The 25,576-nt window shown below is 47.1% G+C and overlaps 1 protein-coding gene across 3 annotated transcripts in view; it reads left to right on the forward strand.

Moving 5' to 3' along the window:
- The first annotated feature begins 1,309 nt into the window (after nt 1–1,309).
- Nucleotides 1,310–25,576, forward strand: part of RFTN1 (raftlin, lipid raft linker 1) — a 201,045-nt gene continuing 176,778 nt past the window's right edge. The window contains exons 1-2 of one of the 3 annotated variants that reach the window (XM_027584718.2): nt 1,310–1,586; nt 19,088–19,240. In XM_027584718.2, coding sequence (XP_027440519.1) covers nt 19,096–19,240 — 145 coding nt within the window. In that variant the 5' untranslated portion in view covers nt 1,310–1,586; nt 19,088–19,095. Of the gene's footprint in view, nt 1,587–2,151; nt 2,290–18,693; nt 18,826–19,087; nt 19,241–25,576 lie in introns of those variants that run through there. The other 2 variants (XM_027584717.2, XM_027584716.2) reach the window with 2 other exon arrangements.

Below are 25,576 nucleotides of genomic sequence, written 5' to 3' on the forward strand. Positions count from 1 at the left end.
GGAGAGCGAGCCGGGGAGACTGGAATCGGGGGTGGTGAGTGATGCTGGCAAGTGGTGAGCTGGAAAGGGAAAGGAACAAAACACAAAACACAAACAAGAATGGCGTTGGGCACAGGAGGGAGGAACGCATAACTGGGATGGCTACAGAAAAGGAAAATAAGAAAATCTCTGAGAGAATCCTGTGTGAAACAGGAATTCCTGAAGACAAAATAGCTCTTCCTTACCCCCTGGGGGGTGGTTATTAGTACCAGAAGGACCTCATTAAAACACTGTTGGGGCCCGAAACCAGCCCACCCCTCTCTGGGCTCTAATGCCTAAGGCCCCCTCTTTGCCCAACCAGAAAATGTAGATAATTAATTAGATTATGTTAGCTGTCTTGTTGCGGTCCTCTTATAATATTGATAACAATAATGATAGTAGCTAAGTTATAGAGTGGTTCCCTAACACTTTACACATAAAACCCACGAGGAAGTGCTATTTAACAAAGGAGGAAACAGGCCCTGAGCAGTTAAGGCACTTACCCAAATCACACGGGGAGTAAGTATGGAGGCCAGGCCAGGCCAACCCTAACTGGCTCTGGGATTCCTGCTTTTAACCCCTACACTGTAATTTTGCTTTGTTTAAAAAGTTCCAAGAAAAAAAATACTTTTTAACGGGCTCTCTGCCTCACGTTTTCACTTTACTAAGTCAGCCCTGCCCTGGTGCTTTATTTATATAATTGTCTCCTTGGGCCACCTAAAGTTGCAGGCCAAGATGGTTCCCCAGATCTCAAACCTTCTGGATACCTGAAGTAGGTGGAATAGGGTGTGGCAAGGAGCTGGGGGCATTATCCCTCTCTTTCGTTAATCACCAACTCAGTAAGTAACTTAGACGGAGGGGGGGTGGGGGGGTGACCCGCCTGTGTAATGGGAAGGAGGACCGGCCCCCTCTAAATTATCCTCCCACACCCTCAGCCATCAGCCCCTTGGTGGCAGTCACCATCCAGAACCCTGGCTCAAATTTTGAGGGCACCTGGTGCCCTACGTGCACTCCCTTGGTTAGGAGGGTGGATCCCAGAGCCTCCGACCTCTGCGCGGAGGGGCAGCGAGGGTCGCCCGCGGGGTGCAGCGTGTGCGGCGCGCAGGTGGCCCGCCGCGTGGAGGCAGCGGCGCGGGGCGTCGAGGAGGTGCAGGGCGCCCAGGGGCGCGGGGAGGACCCGCTGCTCCCGCGGCGGCGGTCAGGGGCCGGCGGCTCCCCAGAAGATGCAGCGCAGCATATTTTGCACATGAGTTCAGAGGAAGAGGAAGTGTAGCCGGCGGACGCGCGGCGGCGGCGGGGGCGCGTCGGGGCTGGAGCCGGAGCGCGCCAGGCTCAAGGCGCAGCGAGCGGGAGCGCGGCGGCCGCGGGCTCCGCGGAGGGACTGACGCCCAGATCGCGGGAGGGACGGACACCCGAGCGCGCCGCGCCGCCGCTTCCCGCCCCCACCCACTGGCGCCCACGCCTTCCCCGCGCCGCCTGCGTTGTATGGCACAAACTTTCCTCCCGGGACGGAACACGCTGTGTCAGGGAGCCCGCGCCGGCGCCTTCTCCTCAGCCAGTTCCCAACGGTAGGTGGGCGCGCGGCAGGACTTGGGGTGTAGGCGGGCACAGGCCCGGCCATCTGGCCCCGCGGACCCCGACCGCGGCGGACAGGAGGAGCCCCGCGTGGCGCCTCCTTGCAGGTTGCCGGGGCTGCCAGAGGGCCACCGCCCCCACCACCGCATCCCCCGCCCGGGTTGGATGGAGTCGGCGCCGATCCACCGCACGCAGCGGTCTTGGCCAACTTTTCTGGGGGGGAAAAAAAAATCATCCCTGGCACGCTCTGGGGAGAGGCACCTAGAGCAGTTTGTTAGGGGTCGCGGGCTCTGCGGGCTCGGGGGCGCCAAAGAGGGAAGCAGAGGGGAAGCTTTGAGGCTACAGGTGGGTCTGGGACACTGCTGCAGGGGGTCCTTGGCAAAGATCAGGCAGGAGCTGGGCACGGAGTACGGGTTCAGGAGGGCGGGAGGCCGGGGTGGGGCGGGGGGTGGGGAGTGGGAGGCGGCTCCCAGCTGCCCTTCTGCGTGCGCCCTGGGAGGTGGGTTTGTTGCTGGCGCAGGGGTGCTAGATAGATGGGAGCAGACCTGCCGCGCGTCCAGAGGAAGCGCCGCAGCCACCGGAGGCACAGAGACCCTGGGCGCGGGGAGTCCCGGCACTGAAAACGGCATCTCCCCTTATGTGAGGGGATTTCTTTCCTCATCCTAACCCACTTTCCCAGGCTCAAGGGACGCCAGGGTAGGTCTGGGCCATGGCGGGGTGGTGGCGGCGTACATTTCAGAAAACACGATTGTCAGGCATGCAACACTCCTCCCCCCCCCCCCCGCCCCCGACCAGGGCCCGTGCCCTTGACCCGGGATATCGCCGTCTTGGCAGCGAAAACCGCGTGGAAGCCAAAAGTGCTAGACCCAGGCGCGCTCCCTACTGCCTCCGGTTGCTCATGCTTAGCTGCCCTATGTGGTTGTGGGTGGTCCCCAGGGACACTGGGTGGTGGCAGTGAGTTTGTTGGGGGACTTAAAAACAAACAAACAAAAAGTATATATATATTTTTTAAAGTCTGGCACAAATGCCAAATTTGAGTGCCTGCCCTGGGTTTCCAGCAACAGTCCTTTCTTGTAATTGGTATAGCTGTTTTCAGATGCTGAGCGCTCAGTCAGGCTAGGAGTCTTCCAGGCCCTGCCATCCTGTGTCATCTCAGGCTAAGAGAGGCCCTGCCAGGAAGGAAGGCGGGGGTAATGTGAGCGACCTCTGGGCCTGTGGGTAGGGCATGCTGAGCACCCCACGTGTCCCTGGCTGCCGGGATTCCTAATTTGTACCTCTAAACAGCTGAATTCCCTACGAAGTTCAAGTGACCCCAGATGTCACCAAACCCCACAGAGGGGTTAAGCAACAAGCTGTTTGGGGCTCTTTGGTGCGTGCGTGTGTGCTAACCTCAGTGAAATCACTTTAACCTCAGACTGACTCTGCATCCTCTTTTGCCTTCAGCGGGGTTTCTGGTCCTGAGAACTGGGACCTCATCCTCTGTATTCAGGTCGCTGGGTTGGTTTTTCTTTGTTAGTCTTTTGACTTAATGGACACGGGGCAAATGGAAGTGGAGTGTTGTGCAGTTAGCTAATAGATTGGTGCAGGAATTGAAAGAGAACAAATTGGGAATGAGTTCTTTTTCTCCCTCTTGAGCAGGAATTTTTGGCTTCCATTCAAATAATTGCTTTGTCTGTAGGGAAACAGGCAGAAAATCTTTGGCATGAGTGATGAGAGTTCCTGTAAAGCTACTTGTGTTCTTCCAATCTTCACTTCTCTGCAGAATTGAAACTATGTGGGCCCATGGCTTGGTGGGCATGGGTGTCTTGCCAAATTTCTAACTTGGTGGGCTAAAGAATGGGTATTATGACTCTTTCCCCACCTATCTCATTTCTAAAAATATAAGAAAGTTGCAAAAACAGTAACCCCCAAATACCCATATCTAGAGTGTAATTTAGCAGTACTGGCTTTATTAAACATCTGTTGATTTATTCATCCCTCTATCCATCTTAATTCCCAACTTAAGTCCTATCCATCAGTAAGTCCCAACCTATTGTTTTATGCACTTTAAAGCAAATTACAGACATTGGCACAGGTCACTCCTAAGTGTTTCAGTGCCCTTGTTATTATTCAGAGTTCAACATATGTTCACGATTTTCTTAAGGTAAAATGTGTATGCATAGAGTGAAATGCACAAATCTTGAGGGTAATAGTTGCATAATGTTTTGATAGATGTGCACACCTGTGTAACCTTAGTTGCTATCAAGATAGAGAATATTACCATCACCTCAGAAAGTTCCTCATCCCCATTCCCGGTCAGTCCCTGCCCCTCTTTCAGGGGCAACAAATGCTGATTGTTTCTCACTGTTAGTTTAGTCTGTGCTTAAATTCCTATAAATGGAGTTCTATGGTGTTGTGTAAACCTTCTTCTACTCAGCATAGTTTTGAGATTCATCCATGTTTATATATCAGTATTTTGGGCTTTTTTTTAATTGCTGAATTATATATGTCAGGATATGTCCATACCACAGTTTGTTAATATATTTCCCCCGCTGATGGACACATGAGTTAGTCCCAGTGTGGGGGGAGTATTGTGAATGAAGCTGCTATGAATATTTGTGTACAAGTCTTCCTAGGGACATATGTTCTCATTTCTCGTGGGTAAATGCCTAGAAGCAGAATCATTAGGTCATAGAAGAGGTGTATGTGAACCTTATAAGAAGCTGCTGGATCTTTCTCCAACATGGTTGTACCATTTTTACAGTGCCACCAGCAAAGAATACAAGTACGAGATTCCAGATACGACAACCCTGTTTTCTTATCCCAAAGTCAAGGGCGTGGCTTGGCCAGTGTTTTGGGGCTAGAGGGGTACAGAAATTGGATACCTGAGACAGTCCAAAGCACGTTGTTTTTATAGGTGGAGGAGTTGTGAGAAATCCCTGACTCCGCCAGTGAGTGAGTTTACATTTAAATTATTGCAGATGATCAGACAAATATTTTACTTGTAGAGATCTTCAGAGAAGGGAATTCCACAGGGGAATGTACCCTTGGTTGTGAAAGAAGATTGATTGAGTGCTTTCTATATAAAGAAAAAATAACCCCGAAACCCCACAGAATTCCACCACACTTCTGCTTCACCACTCCTGGGGGATTTCTGACGTATTGGTCTGGCTGATGTGAACTTGGTGGAGGAGATTCCCATTGGATTTCACCGGCTTGCACAGCTGCCTGCGGAAAGCGGGTTGTGTTTGCTTTGCGAGGCAGATCAGATTTGGCTTTTTTGAAGGCTCAGAAAACAGCTTTCCTGTTAAAGTGATTTGGCCTGTCAGTGAGAAACATGACCTGTCGACACGCTCTCATTGTCCTGGCTGAGAAAACGGGCCAGGTCCCCTCAGGTCCCCTTACCCTTTGGTCCCATTCTGTGGACCCGCCGCTGAATCTGGCCTTGGCTGATTCAGGAAACAGGAATGGAGCCTCCCGGACAGTATGGGACCCCAGAATGAAATACTCGCTTCTGGCCGAGGTGTCTCGGTGGGGTCAGAAGACAGAGTCTCACGTCTTTGCCCTGTGTTTGGGAACTGTTGTGATCTGACAGCCACAGAGTAGGAGCACAGTTAAGTCTCAGCTGAACGATTCTGGTGACTCATGGTACCTGACGGGGTGATTGCCCATCTGGGGGTTGACCGTGAGTGCCAAGATGTCCCCAAGATGTATTTCTCTAGAGGCTACTTTACCATAGCCTTGGAAGCAGGTTCAGAGTGTTTTGGCCTAGAAAACTTGCCAACTGTCAACTTCTATTTTAGTAGCACCGTTCTTATTTTATTATAGATTTCACTATTGTTATTAACAAAATAATAATTATAGCTACTTGCCGAGTGCTTGCCCTTGGCCTGGCACTGTGAGGCACTTTACATGCATTCTTTGAATTTAATCCTCAGGAGAGGCATGTTCTACTCTTATCTGCACTTTAGCCTCGAGGAAACCGAAGCTTAGCGGGGTTAAGTAACTTGCCCTAAGTTCATTTTTTCATGTTTCCTAGACATAGGGAAGAGACTGTGACGTTCTGGTTTCGCAAATGAGAATACGTCTACAAACACAGATTTCCAAATGGCTTCCATGAAGCCATAGAGGGTGATAGACACGAAAACTGGGTAGGCACACCCACGCAGCAAGAAATGACACACTGGAATCACTTTCTTCTGTTTTTCTGAGTTTGGGGCAGCCGGGGCCTGTATCAAGATACTAACTATTTTGGTGACAATTTAAGATATTGTTGGTTGACTGTGATTTTAGTTTCACTGGAGGAAAAGAAAGATGTTTGCCAACTGTTGAGTTTGAGTGTCTGTAGCCGAGTGGTCCCACACCTTGTCCACCACCTACCTGTGGGTACTTACATTTAATGTAAAATGAATTAAAATGAAAGAATTCGGCTCCTCAGTCCCACTAGCCACATTTCAAGTGCCCTAGAACCACATGTGGTTATTGGCCGGGGCCTTGGATTGTGCAGAGGCCGAGTATTTTCATCATGGCTGAAAGTCCTGTTTACTCTATAGTAAGCTCTCTCTTTTCCTTCAGCTGAAGAATTGGCAACACACTTGGCTAAGGCTTAGGTTATTTTTCACTGACAAAGAGATACATTTAGCCAGACATTTCTTTTATGTTTACCTTTTAAAGGTTTTGCCTGCGTGTGATCTTTTCTCCCATTCACATTCAGTTTTTGACATAAATTTGAGTTTCCCTTTACTCCTGGGCCCCCAAAGGGGCTTTCGTTATTATCATTGCATATTTTACCAGGATGCTTTCTGTGAAAAGATCCGTACAGCAGGCAAGTGATGGCCACTGCTTGAGCCCTGTTAATTCCTTGCTCTCCAAATAAGAATTCGGTTGAGCTTTTAAATATGCATTTGTGTGACTTACTCCCCACCTGGGCTGAATTCAGGAAGAAGAATCGGCTCTCAGCGGGGCCAGAACCAAAGAGCTAGAAAATCAGGTCACATTCTATGCCTGATGGCTACCTGCCAAGACTGAGATGGAGGAGACACTATTTGGGGTATCGAGTGCTTCGCTTTGGAGTTTTGCTGGGTCTGACTGCCCTAGTGGTGTGTAGGGAGTGCTGGAGGGGGCCCGGCGGCTTCCGTGCCCTGGTACCACAGGACGAGGGGGGTGGCTGGTATGGTGCCCTGACTTACCCCTCTTCTGTGGTTCAGAGGAGAGAGGACTCAGCCCTCAGGTGTCATGGGGCACCAACACCAGCCAGTGGTGTGTTTTGCCCAGCTCGTCTGATACTGACCAACTCTTTCTTTCATTTTTTTTAAGATTTTATCTATTTATTTGGCAGAGAGAGACACAGCGAGAGAGGGAACACAAGCAGTGGGAATGGGAGAGGGAGAAGCAGGCTTCCCGCTGAGCAGGGAGCCCGATGTGGGGCTCCATCCCAGGACCTGGAATCATGACCTGAGCCGAAGGCAGATGCTTAACGACTGAGCCACCCAGGCGCTCCTCTTTCGTTTTTTAAAAAATCTCTTATTTATTTCTTTGAGAGAGAGAGAGAGAGAGAACGAGTGGGGGGAGGGGCAGAGGAAGAGGAAGAAGCCGGCTCCCCGCTGAGCAGGGAGCCCCATGCTGTCCTGTCCCAGGACCCTGGGATCATGACCTGAGCTGAAGGCAGATGCTTAACCTACTGAGCCACCCAGGAGCCCAGACCAACTCTTAAGCGACTTTATGAATCTGTGTTGGATGTTGCCATGCTTTTTCAACCAGAAAGCCAGCTGCACTTCAGTGACAACTTTCTTTGGCTTTTATAACTACAATATCCCATTTTGTTGTTCTATAGGCAGACCCCCTCGATTGTCAACATTTATTTCTTGCAGAGGATTATCAACTTCCATTCATGTGTACATGAATGTGTGTGTGTGTTTTGAAATTTCTTACTTTGTATTTCACCCTGAGGAAGTACTTCTTGGGCAATCCTTCAGGTTTTATGGAATAGCTCCCAAATTCCTAAGTTTGAAGAAACTATTATAATAGACCTCATTCATAAAGTTGGATAAGAGGAGAGGTGGTTAATCACAGACTCTGGTTAATGGAATGTGACCAATCATGTATTGGCAAATTTTGAAAATGTAAAGTACAAGAAATCAGATTGTTCATTTAAACTCTTCTGTAATTTAGAGAGGGCTTTTGGACCTTTTCCACTGTTTTGGGACACCGGATAAGCACCCTTTGCTGTGTGGTGTAATTATGGCCATAGGCAGGTCAAAAATAATCTTTACAGTGTGTAACAAGTAATTACTGGTAATATTTCTAATAATAGTTAACATTTATACTACTTTTTCTATGTGTCAGGGCTCTTCTAAGCCCTGTTCAGTATTAATTTATTTAATCCTCACCCTGCCAGTGGATTTTGGGGATACCCCCATACTATAATTGGGAAACCTGAGGTTGAGCGGCTTCCTCGAAGTCACAGAGTTAGGAAATAGAGACACTGGGATTTGAACCTAGGCACTCTGGCTCCAGAACTTGTGCAGCCAACCGCTGTGCTATGCTGTTAAGAAGGTGAACCTGAGAGAGACAGGCAGATATTCCAAATATTCCAGAATTTCCATCCTTTACCAGATAATAAGTGTCTGTCCTAGTCCTGAAGGATGTTGGTTTAGTAGGTATTTACTGTGCATCTAGGGGCGCCTGCCTGGCTCAGTTGGTTGATCATCCAACTCTGGATTCCGGCTCAGGTCATGATCTCGGGGTCATGAGATCGAACCCCGCATCGTACTTCATGCTCAGTGTGGAGTCTGCTTGAGATTCTCCCCTCCCTCTGCCCCTTCCCTTGCTCATGTGTGCGTGCTCTCTAAATAAATAAATAAATAAATAAATGTATTGTGCATCTGTTGGGGCGGGGTGTTGGGATAGTTGCTGTTGGGGATGAAAAAGACATGATTGCTACCTTTGGGAAGTTGGCTGTCACATGAGCAGATGAGGCATTACCAAAAGCTCCAGAGCTCTCCCTTGAGCTCAGGACTGGTCCCAGCAGCTGCCCACCCTGATGGAGTTAACACATCTAAAATAAGCTCCTGTCTTCCTCCCATAGTCATCCCCAGCTCGAAAGGGGGCTACTCCAGCCTTTCAGTTGCTCAGGTCACAAACCCTAGACATGTCTTGGATGCCCTCTTTTTCTCATACCCTATTTCCAAACTACCAATAAATCTCATTTTCTGCTTTTAAAACATATCCAGAACTTGATCATTGCTCATAACCCCATCATTATCTGGTCTCCCAATTTCCACGATCATGGCCAGAGTGACCATGTCTGCACTTGGCTTGAAACCCTCAAGGGGCTCCCATCTCAGGGTAAAGCCAGAGTCCTTACCACCATCTGCACAGCCCGTACAACCTACTTCCCCCGCCTCTCTGATTTCATGTGTCACCCGCAGCCACCACTCTTCCCCAGGCAGGTTCTGGAAACTTGCACTTGTTTCCATCTTTCCCAGTACACCATCCCCTGCTTATCCCATGGTCTTTTTAACATCACCGCCTGGGTGAGGCCTTCCCTGATCATCCTGTTTTTAAATATTGCATCGTTGGGATGCCTGGGTGGCTCAGTCGTTAAGCGTCTGCCTTCAGCTCAGGTCATGATCTCAGGGTCCTGGGATCGAGCCCCACATCCGGCTCCCTGTTCGTCGGGGAGCCTGCTTCTCCCTCTCCCTCTGCTGTGCCCCCTGCTTGTGCTCTCTCTGTCAAATAAATAGAATAAAAAATCTTTTAAAAAAGAATTTTAAATATTGCATCGTCTTACCCCGTGCTTGCTCTCCCTCCTCCCTGCCTTATTTTTCTCTATTCGACATACTTTTTAAAATTGAATTTCCTTTATTATTTTTATTTGTGCATTATCTGTTTGTCTGCTCCTGAAGACAAAATCCTTCAGGGCAGGGTTGTTCCTTTTTCTTTTTTCTTTTTTTTGGCTTTTTGCATCACTTTGGTATCTTCAGCATTTAGAATAATGCTTTGCATGCAGTAAATGCTTAATAAAGGAGAGTGTGATGGGTAATTTTTTGTGTCAACTTGACTAGGCCATGGTACCCAGTTTTTGGTCAAACACATCTTGGTGTTGGTGTGGGTTATTTTTCTTTTTTAACGTGATTAACATTTAAATCAGGAGACTGAGTAAAGCAGAGTATTTGCCATGATGTGGGTGGGCCTCACCCAATCAGTTGAAGGACTTAAGAGAAAACACTGAGGTCTCCTGAGGAAGAAGGAATCCTGCCTCCAGACTGCCTTAGGATTCAAGACTGTAACATCAGTGCTTCCATAGGTCTCTGACCTGCTGGCCCGCCCTGCAGATTTCCGCCTTGCCAGCTCCCACAGTCACATCAGTCAGTTTCTTAAAACAAATCTGCCCTGCCTTCTCTCTATAGAGGTATCTACCCACACGCTGTCCTCTTGCTTCTAGAAGTTTCTCTGAACAGCCCTAATACAGAGGGTCGAGATGGAAGGGAAAGGAGTGTCCAGTGGGGGGCACGCTTGAGGTGCCCCAAAGGAATGGTGTCTGGAGAGTGCTTAGTGTGTACCGAAGGGAGCACTGGCTTCCTGCAGCCTGACTCCAGTGTACAGGAAGAGGAACAGCCAGAGACCCGGGAGGAGGGGGATGGGGTGGATGGAGGCTAAGGACTCCAAACTGGGCAGTGTATGTTTCTTATGCTCTTTGAGCCACGTGGGTGGCACAGAATGGTTAATCTGGCATTAGCCTGGCGCTAGGAATTAGTGGGTGAGAGACCAAGGGAAACCAGAGGCAGGAAGGCCTCTGACGGTCCTAAGAGGGCGGTCAGCATGGGGAATGAAGTGGTGGCAGTAAGGGCCTCTATCAGCACCCAGCGCCAGGCCAACAGCAGTGGTGACGACAGTGGCAGGAGCAGGCTGATGCTTGGTGTTTTGAGCCTGGATGTTACGAGGACGGGGGTACTACCCACGGGAGCAAGGAACACGGGAGGAAGAATAGGCCTTGATGGGCAAGGCGTTGAGTTCTCTTTGGAGCACATTCATCAGGAATTTCAGGAAAATTCTAGGTGAAGATGTTGAAACGGGTCCTTGGGCGTGTTCATCTCGAGTTCACCAGTTTGGGAGGGAGACTGGAGGGTTTTTGCCCAGAACAGGTAAAGCAGAGCCCATGAAAGGGGATATGAGGGCTAACAGGGGAGACGATAGCATTTATGTAACTTTTTTGAGTATACTCAACAGTACCACGTGTTGGAGGTTCCCAAACTCCATTACTAAGGCACCCCAAGGCGCCACAGCCACCTCATGAGGCTGGGGCAGAAGGGCTTTTTTTTTTTTTTAACGTTTCTGAGGGGAACACAGTGGTACTTGACATGTTAGACAACACTACCTGCCATCTTGGGGTAGTTTGAGGTAGCACCGTTAGCCCTGCCTTCTTTTTGATGACTTCATATCTCTGGGCAGCTGCCTTTTGGGTGGTTGCTAAGATACCACCTAGCGGAACAGGAAATGAAGGTGGTGGTGTCCAGCATGATTCCAAGGTTTGAGAAGTTGTGCAGTGCCCAGGAGATGCACACATCCCATTAGTACTTGTGGTGACTCAGGAATGAAAGAAAAAGGTTTATTCTTTCAATTTTTATGTACTGTTGTTTTTTTCAAAAGGCTAATAAGTTGTTTGGACATAAATAATTGTTATGTTGTTTAGACTGAACTGCTTAATAAGTGGAACTGTAAGTACAGCTTTTAGCCTAGGGGTGCCGTGAACAATGTACCGAGACGCTAAAGGTGCCAGGAAGTGGAAAGTCTCAAACCTCTGCCATGTATTGTCACAGGTAGATCGTGAAAGAGTACAAGCAGGGATGGAAGAGGGAAGAAAGGAAGGGCATGGGGGCTGCATCCAAAAAGTCTCATTTCTTCAAATATACAAGATGTGAAGCAAATAAAGTAAAATATAAGCATTTGTTAAATCTTGCTGATGGGTACATAGATGTCTCATTTTCTGTCCTAATCTGTATGTCTGAAGTGGCTTATGCTGAAAATTATTTTTTTTTAAAGATTTTATTTATTTGAGAGAGAGAGAGAGAGAGCATGAGCAGAGGGGTGGGGAGCAGAGGGGCAGGGAGAGAATCTCCAACAGACTCTGTGCTCAGCATGGAGCCTGATGCGGCGCTCAGTCTCCCGACACTGAGATCATGACCTGAGCCGAAACCAAGAGTTGGAGGCTCAACCAACTGAGCCACCCAGGCGCCCCTATACTGAAAATGATTTTAAGAGAGTGGGACAGAAGGAGGGCTGGGGATAGAAATTTAGGGTGCACCTGTGTTTGGGAGGACAGCACGGAGGTGGGAAGAGGGCATCTGAGGTACAAAGAGGTTCAAGAGATGGGGGTGGAATCAAAGGGGTCAGCAGGGCCATGTTCTCGACTGGCGTTCTTAGCCCTGGCTAGGAGACTTAAGAAAGATCCGAGACTGGAGAGGGTTCAGAGTGGGGAAAACGGAGCTTGCCCCTAAATTGTTGATTTTCACCTCTGGCTGCTAGTTAGAATCACTTGGGTTTTTCCAAAATATTGATGATCAGGCCCCACTCCCGAATGCCTGGGTATCAGGACCTTTAAATAGGTCTCCAGATGATTCCAATATGCAACCAAGGTTGAGGACCACTGCCATGACCCAGGGTTTCTCAAACTGTACCACTGCTCCAACTTCAATGAATCACTTGTCATTAAAATGTAGATTCTGGTTCAGCAGGCCTGGGAGGGCCTGGGATTCTGGATTTCTCACAGGCTCCCAGGAAGTCTGGTGCTGCTGGTCTGAGGACCACACTTTGAGCAGCAGGTTCTTCTGAAAGGGAGCTGTGTTTAGTTAAGGGTGTTTGTGATGGGGACTGTGGGAAGGCAGAGAGGTGGTCTGGATCAGACCCTGACTGAGATGTGGGGAGGAGGGGATAGTAAGCAAGTGTTTTCCTTTGGTAACGTAAACACCCCTTGTATTCCTTATCTTTTGCTCTGTAACAAATTACTCCGGATCTTGGCAGCCAGAAATGACAATAAACATTTATCATCTCACAGGGTTTCTGTGGGTTAGAAATCCAGAAGCAACTTAGCTGGGTGGTTCTGACCTGGGGTGCCTCAACAGGTTGTGGTCAAGATTCTGGCTGGGCTGGAGGCCATTCTGGGGCTGACGGATCTGCTTCCACGTGGGTGTTGAGCTAGCCAACAGTGTTGGCTGTTGGGTGGAGGCCTCAGTTCCCTGTCCTGGGACTTCTCCACAGGGTTAATAGGGTGTCCTTATACTGTGGCAGCTGGCTGTTCCCAGAGTGAGGGATCCAGGAGAGAGCAAGGGAGAGCCCACAATGCTGCTGTAACCCAGCCTTGGAAATCACACTCATCATTTCCACAGTGCCCTCCTGGCCTCACGGCTTAGCCCTGTTCACTGCGGGTGGAGACCACCCGTGAATGCTGCAAGGATTATGCAGGGTCATCTTGGAGGCTGGCTATCATACCTCTTACTGTTTTCAGTGAAGAAAATAAGGTATGTGCAGCACAGAAAACTTGAAAAATACAGAAAACCATAAAGAGAGGGTCACCCATCATCTCATGACCTGGAGGAAATTTGTGGGAACATTGTGCTCTTTATCTTGCCAGATAGAAAGAGACTGTGTATACACACACACATAAAATATATATGTAATATATTACTATATAATTTATATTTATATACACACTCACTTAGAAGAAGTAGCACCATACAAATAATATTGTTTCATATAGATTGTTCTTTATACTTGGCATCAAATCAGGAACACTTTGAACAGGTAAATTTTTCTTATTGAAGTATAGTTGATGTGTACAGTGTTATGTTAGTTTCCGGCGTACAACACAGTGATTTGACAATTCTAGACTTTACTCAGTGCTCAACACAATAAGTGTAGGCACCACACAGTGTTATTACAATGTCATTAAGTATATTCTGGACTGTATTTTCATCTCTCTGCCTTTCTTATTTTATAGCTGGGAGTTTGTACCTCTTAATCCCCTTCACTTACTTAGCCCAGTCCCTCAATGGGTAAATTTTAGTTATCCTTGGGTTTCTGTCTTAGACTATGTTTGTAGGATATCAAGACTTGATAGCATTTGAATTTTCAAGTTTTCATTTACATTTCTGGGTTAAGAGAGATGTTCCTATCATGTAAAAATGTCTTAATTTGGATCATCAGTTCTTACTTTGGGTGACTGAGTGATGTAATAAACATGCTCGAGGCTTCAAATACGGAACTTGAATGCAGAAATAAAAAATGAATTTGCCAGCTGATCCAGCATCATTGCATATAATTGCCCCATCTCTGGTTGCTTGTCATGAGCTGTTGGCAATCGTTAAAATTAGCTTTACAGTCTGCCACAGATTAGCAGCAAGTGTGGTAAATGAGGACTCACCCTTAATGAAACTAATATGTATTTGGAAATATAACTACATTTTTTGACCCCATTATTTAAATGCATGTACGCTAGTTGATAGTAAAAATGAACCTTTAAACTGAAGTTTTAGAAACACGAGCTGAAAAATAATCTTTTAAGGAGGTGATCCTTTCTGAAGTGGTTTTCCAGTGTCTTATGAGCATCTTGGGAAGCACTTCAGAAACAAATCAGAAATACTTTAAAATAAAAAGTTAAAGATTTCAACATTGAAAATGACACAGGACATCATGCACCCTTGCTGATCAGCTTCTTCTGGAACCGGGTCTGTTTTCTATCACAGGGGTTTTCTCTGAATGTCCCACACTGTGCCCAGACTCCCAGAACAGCCCGCCCCACTGCACCATGTACATCTGTTCACTGTCTTTCTCCTTCTTTCACCTCCGATTTCCTTAAGAGCAGGGCCTGGTCTTCCCATTTTTATCTTTCCTAATTGAGGACCTGATTTAAAGCAGACCTTAATAAATGTGTGCTGAATGAATGCATGCACGTATGCATGAATTTGGAAAAGTTCCCTCTGTCACGGAGCTGACAGTTTCTGCATGAAGCTGGGCCGCGGTGTCTCAAAGACACACCTCACGCTAGGCTTGATTTGGAAAGAACTGATTTTTCAGAACCTCACCATCTGAGGGCTCTCTGCTTTCTGGTCATTTGCAATCTCTAACGTCCTCTCCTTTGCAGCCAGGGTCTCAACCTCCCGGTGATTACCTTATTTTCCTCCATAATCAGCCTCCAGTTCCTAATTACTTTTGGCCAATTTCTGCTAGAGAACTGTATGTTTATTTTGGCTCTTTCCCCACAGTCTCGCCACAGGAATGGGGAAAGACTTCCTCTTTTTGCTTTACCTTTGAAGAACTCTTGGAAAGTTTTTCTTGGTCCCTTAATGCTAGAGAGACGCATACCCATGGGTGCTGGGTTGTATTCTGGGAAGACAGAGGTAGAAACAAAAGAGAAAAGCCTCCTGTACGACTGTCAGATAATCAAAGCTGATCCAGTGATCCACTCACACATAAAACGAATAACTTGATTTACATTAGGTGTCAGTGTGGGGTGACTGGGAATATGGAAGGGCAGAACTGTGGGGGTTGGATGGACCATAGATAAAGCACCGGGAGAATCTCATCACGCACAAGTGATTTTTAGCATGTGTCCTTTATAGAAACAGGCAACAACTAAAGGAGAAGGAGTCATGAATAGCACCACTCTCATGATTCTGCCCAGGGAGCTGATGCCCCAGAGTGAGCAGGAGGTGGCGGGGCTAATCGATCAGTCTCTTGAAGGGTCTCACCTTCCGCCATGCCTCTCCCGCAGTCAGCATCTGGCCACCGTGAATGTGGAAAGAGAAGCCTCATTCGTTTGACAGGACCCCGGCACTTACCACACAACCTAGCAATCCCACTCCCAGGTGTTACCCTAGAGAAATGAAAACTTATGTCCTCATAAAAGCCTCTGTGTGAGTGTTTATAGCCACTTTATTCATAATCAACTGGAAACAGCCCAAGTGCCCTTCAGAGGGTGAATGGCTAAAGCAGGGCCCCTAAATGCAGGCAATCTCGGCTGGTGTTCTCCCGAGGAGGCAGCAAGCCATGGTCATTTTGAACAAACTTGGTGAATGAGTTACATACTGCATGATGAATCATGCCAAAACTTAGAGGCTTAAAACAAACAATGGTGTATTTTGCTTAGGGATCTGCAGTTTTGGCAGGGTTTGGTGGAAACAGCTTGTCTCTGCCTCACATGGTGTCAGTGTCTTGACTGAGGCAGAGGCTCAATTTCCAAGATGGCTCACTGGCAAGATGGCTGGCAAGTTGGTGCTGGCTGTCGGTTCCTCTCCACATGGGCCTCCCTTTGGGGCTGCTTGGGCTTCCTCATGGCATGGTGGCTGGGATCCAAGAACAGGCAGCCCAAGGATCAAGAAGTTGGTGTTCCTGATGTCTTAAGGCCCAGGTCCAGAAGCTGGCACTGTGTCATTCCTCTGTATTGTATTGGTCAGGCAGCCATGGAGCCCAGACTCAGGGGAGGTGATGTAGACCCCACCTTTCAATGGCAGAAGTGTCAAAGGATTTGGGGGGCATATTTCAAAACCATTATCCTTACCATTTACCTTCTGCCCCACTAGAGGCCTTGACTCCTGAGGGAGATGTGCTTCCCCTGAGACAGACACTCCCTGAATGTCTGAGGGAATGTGCACCAAATGCCTGCATCAGGCAAGGCTGTGCCCTCTCCTCTTCCCTCTGCCTCCCACCTCTCACTGCCCTCAAAGGCCCATACCCATCCCTTGCCCCAAGTTTCTAGTGGGATTCTAGTATGAGCCTGGGAACTTCACATAGTAAACAGTAATGTTAGGTACCGTTCTATCTTATTTTTCCCCCTTTTGTAAGCTAGATCTTTCTTGTTTGAGCACAGTAGGGACTGTAATAGCTATTTTTAGAATGATAAGAAAATCTTTACTTTTTGACAGGGGTGGGGGTTGGTAGAAGAACGCAGGAAGGAACTAAAAGGAACACAGGTGTGCCGGGAGTGAGTAAGGTAGGGCCCTCCCCACCAAAGAATAAGAGGAACAGACTCACGCTAAGCGTTTTTTTGTTTGTTTGTTTGTTTTTTGTTTTTAAGATTTTATTTATTTATTTATTTATTTATTTATTTATTTATTTGACAGAGAGAGAGCATGAGCAGGGGGAGCAGGCAGAGGGAGAGGCAGGCTCCCCGCGGAGCAGGGAGGCCCATGTGGGACTCGATCCCAGCATGACCTGAGCTGAAGGCTGCCGCTTAACTGACTGAGCCACGCAGGCGCCCCTCATGCTGAGGTTTTATTGGCTCACAGCTGCTTCATTTGTCTGCCTTCCTAGAGAGAGTCGTGCTATAAAAGCAGTTGCTTAACCAGGGTTGCACGTATTCCAAAGAAATGAATCCTTAAGTTTGAGATCTTGAGGATTCACCGATACTACAATTTTGCTGCTGGCTGCTGGTACTATTTATTTTTTCTGTGTCAGATCATATGCATGACTTACCCAGAACCTTGTCGTGTCCTGGGAGACAAGAACAGTGCCCTTCGGGGTGAACTTGGGCAGAGACCTCAAGTTTGGGACAATCTGAGTGAAACCTTAAACTCCAGGTTATAAATTGGGAGAGTTTTTCTGATGCTTCTTGGCACGCCATCCCCTACCTCCTCCCGCCTCCTTAACTTTTTTCTGAGTTATTTTACTCATCCTGATACTCCTCTCCTTTTTTCTCTGTTGTCAGGGAACCTATCCTTTATAGAAGATATTAAATCATACTAAAGTGTTAGTGGCTACCATAAGCTTCGTTCATTGCCCTTCCTGTAGAGATATTTGTGGTTTCAAAGGAGATCCTGAGGGAGAGTGATTCTGATTTCAAAGGAACGAGTCTCTAATGCTAGAATTTACCTAATAGGATAACAAGAATGGGAGGATTTTCGAGGGAGAGTTTCTTTTTTTGAGAGCCCCAAACAGTCTTTCTTAGGGAACTGGGTGTACAAGTGACTTACTTGGTGAGCCTCTGGGTTATTTCCAGTTCTGTTCTGGTGGTGACAGTGCTCATCTTGCCGGGTCACCTGTTCCCCAGTACACAGGAGCCTTCCTGTCCACTTCTCTTCTGCTTAGCTTCAGCAGGTGCCACTCGGCTTGCTTTTTCGTAGTTAAATATGCAGCCTCTGTATATATCAGCTGTTCTATCTGCAGAACTACAGAGTATTTTACAAGTAATCAGTTCATGCAGATTGCACATAAATCATGTCTGCCCTGGCCCTTTGGACACTAATGTTCCCTTATTAAGGCATAAGTAAGCCTTCCTGTTCTCATCCATCCTTCCAGACTTTTTTTAATTACTGAAAAGTATAGCCTGGTTGTCATGACACCACCCTCTTCCACTGCTCCCCTCCCCCCCCACACTTATTGCTTTTTTGAGGTTCATTTTGTTTTTTCTGGAGCTTGCCAGTTTGCCTTAGGAAGCTGGGCACCTTGTGAATGGATTAAGCAAAAGGAAATTCTTATCTCTAAAAGGAAGCGGTCACCACGTTTCTGTTTGTGATATTCTTGGCCAGTTCATATTTTTGTGAAATATGTTCTGATGGCAGCTCTGGTACCCCAGAGAAGGGGGAAGTATTGGTCATGCTCCATGCACAAAAGGAAAATATCTTCTGCTGAAGTCTGGAGAGTGGATAAAAAGTCACTTCATGAATGTCATTCTGCCTAAATAAACAGAGAACCCTCATTGTTTTTAATCCCTGGAAAGGCTGGGAGCTGAGCCCACCCTAATACGCACATTATCCTAACATTTCTCCATTTTTCTTTCAAACTGTCGCCACAGATCTTCGCTCTAATACACGTGGGTTTCTGCTTCCAGTTTCTCTGGCCCTGCTATTAGTGTTCAACCAGTCTTCATTTTGGTCTAAAATGACTCTCTAAGAACGTGGAAGCATACTATTATTTCCTGTGGTTTGGTCACAAAAAGAATAAAAGGGGGACTTTTAGATGAGGCCCAGAAAAATACCACCGTCTACTTTTAGAGATGTTTTATGAATATAAATTCCTGTCTAAATAATTACTGCTGGAGTTTGGAAATTGTACCAACAACTTACTATTCTCTCTTAGCAACCACAGCAAAAGTGACACGTCTCTTGTTTTGTTTTTTCTTTTCAGATGGTCTGTCACCATAATGCACCATATTGCTTTTAAGAACTCATTTTTTAATCATGTGTACAGATTAGAGTGGAACTGAGGCACTCTGAGGTATTATTTTCCTCAGATGGGGGAAAAAAAGAGAGAAGACAGGTATGCTTTTGGTGTCATTATAGAAGTGTGGGGTGGCTGGTAATGGTTTCCTCACAGAAGGAGAAACCAGCCTGGGTCCGGAGTGTAGTTCCGCCATGTTCAGGTCAGACACTGAATTATGCTCTGGGTTGCATAAAGGCTGAGGTCCTTCATGTAGTCTTCAGGGAAATACGGGGTCTTTTATACTGTGGTGTTTAAAAAAAAAAATCTCAGGAAAAAAAATCGCTCTCCTTGTCCTTTTTTTTTTGGTTTCTGCTGGCAGCTGCTGAAATGGGTTGCGGATTGAACAAGTTGGAGAAACGCGATGACAAACGGCCTGGAAATATCTATTCGACTTTAAAGAGGCCTCAGGTGGAGACCAAGATTGATGTGTCCTACGAATACCGCTTCCTGGAGTTCACAACCCTGAGTGCTGGTGAGTACAGGCGGCCAGAGCTCCTGGTGGCCTGTGAGCTCAGACCCAGCCCTGTGCCCGAGGTCCCCTCCCACCCTGGGGCAGGGCTGGTGGGGCGGGGGAGATGAGCAGGTGGGGTTGGGGGGCTATGGGGAATGGGAAAAGATGGGCCTTCGAAAAGGTACTGCTTACAGAAATCCAGATTTTTATGTGGAACTCTTCACTTTTTAAAAGATAGCAACTAATTTATATTGTAACAAGTTAAAACCAGGTGTGAGTCAACTAGTACAGACATGGGGGTGGGCTGCGTTTGGCCCATGGGCCAACTAGTTTGCAGACTCTGTATTGTAGCAAGCCATGTGCAAAAGGCAAATTTGCCTTATCTTCTATTAACGTGCCTGTCCACCTAAATTTACCTGCCTGTTGTCTGGCCTCTTTCAAGAGTGCTTGTCCATCTGGGCTTGACTTTGCCTCATCCGAGCTGCAGGGTGTCCGGGTCACCTCACTCACAGTGTCGCAGTAGCCCTGGGGTGACTGGCAAGCGATAGCCTTTTCACCCAGAGCATTTGCTGAGCACGACTGTGTGCACAGTATTGGGCTGATGCTGTGGGGAGATCGTGCCGTGTGTCCTGGTTTCCTGGAGCCTCTTATCTAGTGCGAGAGAAGGCTCACACACATGAAAAAACGACAGCAACAAAACCTCAACAGACTGTAATTATAAGTAAGAAAACATAAAATATGTCTTCAGAAGAGGAAAGATCATTCTTTTGGTGTAGGGGGCAGTCCCTAGAAGTTGCACACAAACACGAGTGCTAACTGACTCAGGCACCTTGCCACTTTGTCCCTGGGCTGCCGGGTATATTTTAAGTTCCTATTAACAGAGAAGAGAATTCGTGGGAAAGTGCTCATATTTGGGGGTTTGAGTCTGGCTCTGCTGTGGAGGGGCTGGGCTTCTGTCGAATGGGCACATGAATACCCGCCTCGCAGGGCAGCTGGGGAGACTAGAGGAGGAAGGGTCTGAGAAGCTCTCAGCAGGAGGCCAGCACGTCATGGGGCAGCTAGTGTTACATCCACTCCTGTTCCTGCTGTGACCACCTTGCGCCGAGCCTCCCACTGCCTCTTGAGCCCTGAGACACATGGCCGGCTGGGCGTCTCTGCAGGGACGTTCTGTGTGCCCCTACACGTCCCCCACGTCCACCACACTGAGCCCAGTGTCTTCCTCATCAGATTGGCTTCCTGCTGGTACCCTGGGTGCATAATGTCACCACCGTCCTCTCAAACGGACTTGACACCTTAGTCATCTGTGACCATGCCTTCTCCTTGCCCACGATTTCCATCGTGTCACCCAAGCCTATTGAAACTGCTTCTGAAAATGCTTGTAACGTAGCTGATGTAACATGAGCAAATCTTTATGCAAAATGATTGGGAGCATTTGGTCACCCGTTATTTGTTTGGTGAACATTTGAGTGCCTGCAACAGTCTAGGCTTTGTAGAATGATGGAGAAAACCAAAGTATGTATAGGAAAAGAGAGTGCAAGGAAATATGCCAACGGGTTAAATATTGTTAGGAAGCTGAGAATACAGGGGATTCTTTTTCTCATATGTATATATAATGAGAATATATATAGAAGTATTTTTTTCTGCATCACGGTTATATTTATTATTAAGAAGAGTACGTTTTGCTCACAGAGACCTCCATGAACCTGTGCCCTCCTCTGTGTACTCACTGCTCTGTCACGGACACCTGAGTTGCCTCCCTCACTTCCTGATTTGTTTGTCTGCTGCCTTGCGACCTGGTCAGAGCACCCACACTGCCTTGCCGCACTGTGCTTTCTTTGATTGAACTACCTTTTTTGTTTCTGATTATGAAATGAACGTACCTCCATTATAAAAAAGCAAGGAAAACGCCAGACAAATCCCAACTGCTCTCCTTGTTTCTTCCTTTCCCCCTAGAGATCATGTCACTCTTCTGCTCAAAGCCCTGCAGTGGCTCCCCTCACCCTGAGAGGCACCAGCTACTCTCCACCCTCATCCTCCAGATCTTTGTCCTGCGTGTTCGGCCATTTCAGCCTTGCTGTTTCTTGAACTCTCCAGGTCTCCTCGGGGCCTTTGCACTACTTGTTTCCTCTGCCTGGAAGTCCTCCCGGAGATAACCTTGGCTCAAACCCTTCACTCCCCCTTTTCTGTGAAACCTTCCCTAACCACCTATTTGCAATTTCTACCTACGCCCCGACTTCTCATCCCTTTGTCCTCTTGATTTTCTCCATAACGCTCCCTATCATCTAACATGCTGTATATTCCACCTATTGTTATTTGTTGCCTTATTTGTAGTCTGCCGTCTTTCATTAGAAGGTAGGATCCCTCTAACGAGTGCAGGGTTGTGTCCGTTTTACCCTCTGCTGTACTCTCAATACTTTGAACAGTGCCTGGCACATAGTAGATAATCAATAAATATTTGTTGAATGAATACTTAATGTATATTTTTGTGTCCTGCTTTTTTGCAGCTTAACATTGTACGGTGAAGCAGTACCCTGTCGTTCCATATGTTCTCAAAATATGATTTAATGGCTGCATATGATTTAATCACTCCACATACCATAATTTATTTAATGGTCTTCTTTTATTGGACATTTAAGTTATTTCAGGCTTTGGGCTATTATAAATAATGCTGTGATAAGCAGCGCTGTCCATAAATCTTTGTGTGCATTTTTGATTATATCCTCAGGAATTACTGAGTTGAAAGATATGAATGTCAGGACTCTTGATAAATTGCCAGATGGCCCTCTAGATGGGACCTATTTGTATAAAACACAAATCTGATGATGCCAAACCCTTTGGCTGGTTCGCTTGGAAAAATGCAGTGGAGAGTCTACCTGGTGCTCAGGGCCTTCCCCAGCTCAGCCTTGCCCTTTGTGGACCCCCCCTCCCCACTCCTGCCTTGGAGGACAGTGGGCTGTGCCCCCCACCCCCATCCCAGCTTCCACTCTTTCTGCACAGGGCCCGCCCCACCCCTCACTGCTTGCCAGAGTCCCACCCACCGGAAACTGTTCCTTCCCAACATCCATCCCATCGGCATTACTCTCTTCTGCATGTCTGCCATTTGTCAGTACCGTCCTTATGACACTTTTATTACATCATACATTAAACGTATTTGTGTTTCTTCGAGGGCAAAGATCAAGCCTTGCTCATCTTTCTGTGCGTCTTTCTCGTTCACACTTTTTAGCTGAGAAGAGCGTGTCCTACGTATCTGGGTTCTAGTACACCAAAGTAAGTGTTACATAGGCTGACTTGCTTCCCTGGCAGCCTGTCGAATTCTTTTCCAGAAGTTCTAGTGGGGTCGTTTACTATGGCTCCAGAATGGAGCCAGCATTTGTTGAGAGCCTACTATGCGCTCAGTCCTGTGATGGTGCGTTATGTCTTCCCAGCTTTTTCAACTTTATGGAAATATAATTTAAGCACATTACACTGCACGTATTTAAGTGTTCAAACCCAGGAAACCATGACCTAATCAAGATGCAAAACATTTCCGTCTCCCACAAAGTTTCTTCGTGCTCCTTTGTTATCCCTCCTTTTTCCTGGCTCTCTGTCCCCAGACAACCAATGATACGCTTTCCATCATTGATTTTATTTTCTAGGATTTTCTATAAATGGACTCATGTGGTACATACTTTTTTTGGTCTGGCTTTTTCCACTCAGCTTACTTATTTTGAGATTCATTTGTGTTGTTCTAAATTTTTTGAAAGATCTTTACTTGTTTATTTGAGAGAGAGAGTGCACGAGCGGGGAGGAAGGGCAGAGGGAGAGGGAGAAGCAGACTCCTCGCCGAGCAGGGAGCCCGATGTGGGGCTCTATCCTGGGATACCAGGATCATGACCTGAGCTAAAGGCAGACGCTTAACCTACTGAGCCACCCAGGTGCCCCATTTGTGTTGTTTTGTGTAGTAGTTCGTTCTTATTTTATGGCTGAGTAGTATTCTCCTGTGTGGATGTCCCACAGTTTGTTTATACATTCACATGTTGATGGACATTTGGGTCGTTTCTGTTTGGGCTATTATAAATTAACATTCATATTTGTGCGGCTTCTTATGTCATTTTATTCTCACAGAAACCCAGGGAGGTATATGGGTACACGCATTCCTTTTCTGCAGATGGGTAACCAACAGTCAGAGAACTTAAGTAACTTTTCTGAAGATGCAGTGCTAGGAGTGACTGGGGTGGAATTTGAACTTTGATCTCTTGGGCCCCAGAGCTCTTGTGCCTCATAAACGGCAAGGTGCTAGACAAATAGGCATTACCACCAAATAGAATATTCTTGTTAGAAAGTTTGTGGTATCATGTAGAGGGGCATGAGGCTATTCCTTTTCCATACAGTTTTGGCCATAGAAGATTTTTAAGTAGCACTTGATAGATTTCTTTCTCATGGAGAAAATGCTCATCTAACTAACAAATTACAAGTTGGGGAAAAGGGTGTGGGCCCCTTCCACCTGGTGGCTTAGGCAGGAAGGGGACATGTGCACTTTTACGGAAGTCAGAATCAGAGTTTGCACTGTTCTGTTTGTCCCTTACTCAGAGCTCAGTGCTACTGTGGATGATATTGGAACACGCAACCTCACTTGTTGGGCTGACTGAGGTGAAAAGCAGCAGGATTCTCAAAGTGAAGCACATAACCTGCCAAAAATCTCAATTCTGAGTGATTTGATTGGGTCTTAAATTTTAGTTAAGTCTGGTCACCAAGGGATGAACCTGCCCTTTGGTGGGTTTCATCACAGATGGAGGCCTATAAAGCGCCACAATCTCTGCAAAATGGTGCCTCATTATCCCTTTTGTACATGTTTTGCCAGCTTCTCTGTGCCAGGCCCCTCTAATACCACTTGAAAGCTACCTGTGTCAGCTGCATGAGAATCAGTTGTGTTTTATATGTGTTTGGTGCCAGGGACGGTTGGCACAGGGAGTGGCCTGCGTAATGAGGTTAGTGCCCAGGGCTTGATTTTGCTCAAAACATCTAGTCCTCTGCTGTGCTGTACAGGAGCCACCAGCCATGTGGCTGTTTAAATGTAATAATTAAAATTAAATAAAATTAAAAATTCAACTCCTCTCTCACACTCGCCACGTTTCAAGCACTTAACCGCCGCATGTGGCTGGTGGCTGCCATATTGGACAGCACAGGTAGAAACCATGTCTGACGCCATAGTAAGTTCTATGGGGCCATGCTTCTCTAGTCTGTCTTTGAGGGAGGATAACTTGGTTCCAGGTCTGAATCTGCATCTCTAATTCAGATTAGTGTGCCATTTTTATTATGAAAGTTTGCCCATGGGTCCAGTAGGGACCGTAAGATGACAATTCATTGATTCCACAGATATTTACTGAATGTTGACTGGAGGCCAGATGTTGTGTCCTGAGGACATATGGGTGAACCAGACAAGAGGTATTCCCAGTTGCCTTAGTTAGCCCTGCTGCCATAACAAAATACTCCAGACTGGGCAGCTTAAACCACAGACATCTATTTTCTCACAGTTCTGGAGGCTGAAAAGACTGAGCTCAGAGGGCCGGCATGGTTGGGTCCTGGTGAGAGCCCTTTTCCTGGCTTGCGGATGGCTGCCTTCTGGCTGTGTCCTCACATGGCTGAGAGAGAGGGACAGAGAGTGAGCTCTCTCCTGTCTCTTTTTTTTTTTTTAAGATTTTATTTATTTTATTTGACAGAGAGAGAGAGAGCAAGCATACAAACAGGCAGAGTGGCAGACAGAGGGAGAGGGAGAAGCAGGCTCCCTGCTGAGCAGAGAGCCCGACACGAGGCTCGATCCCAGGACCCTGGGATCATGACCTGAGCTGGAGGCAGACCTTAACCGACTGAGCCACCCAGGCGCCCCTGTCATGTCTCTTCTTATAAGGACATTAATCCTATCAGATTAAAGCCTCACTTTTTTTTTTAAAGATTTATTTATTTATTTATTTGAAAGAGAGAGAGAGAGAGAGAGCACGAGAGGGAAGAGGGTCAGAGGGAGAAGCAGACTCCCCACCGAGCAGGGAGCCCGATGCGGAACTCGATCCCGGGACTCCAGGATCATGACCTGAGCCGAAGGCAGTCGCTTAACCAACTGAGCCACCCAGGCGCCCTAAAGCCTCACTCTTAAGACCTCATTTAACTTTAATTATTTACTCCAGATAGTCTAACACTGGGGTTGGACTTTTGAAGGGACACATTCAGCCCATAGCATCACTCTAATCCACTAGTCTAGATTGGTTCAAATCTCTTACAAATGAAGAACCAGGTGATTGTAGGACTTGATGCTAGCATGATGGTCATAAAAGGGACATGGTAGCCCCCAGTCTTGTTGGAAGGGTGTGTGTGTTGAGGAAG

This window comes from Zalophus californianus, chromosome 1, assembly GCF_009762305.2.
Source record: "Zalophus californianus isolate mZalCal1 chromosome 1, mZalCal1.pri.v2, whole genome shotgun sequence".
Classification (NCBI taxonomy): Eukaryota; Metazoa; Chordata; class Mammalia; order Carnivora; family Otariidae; genus Zalophus; species Zalophus californianus.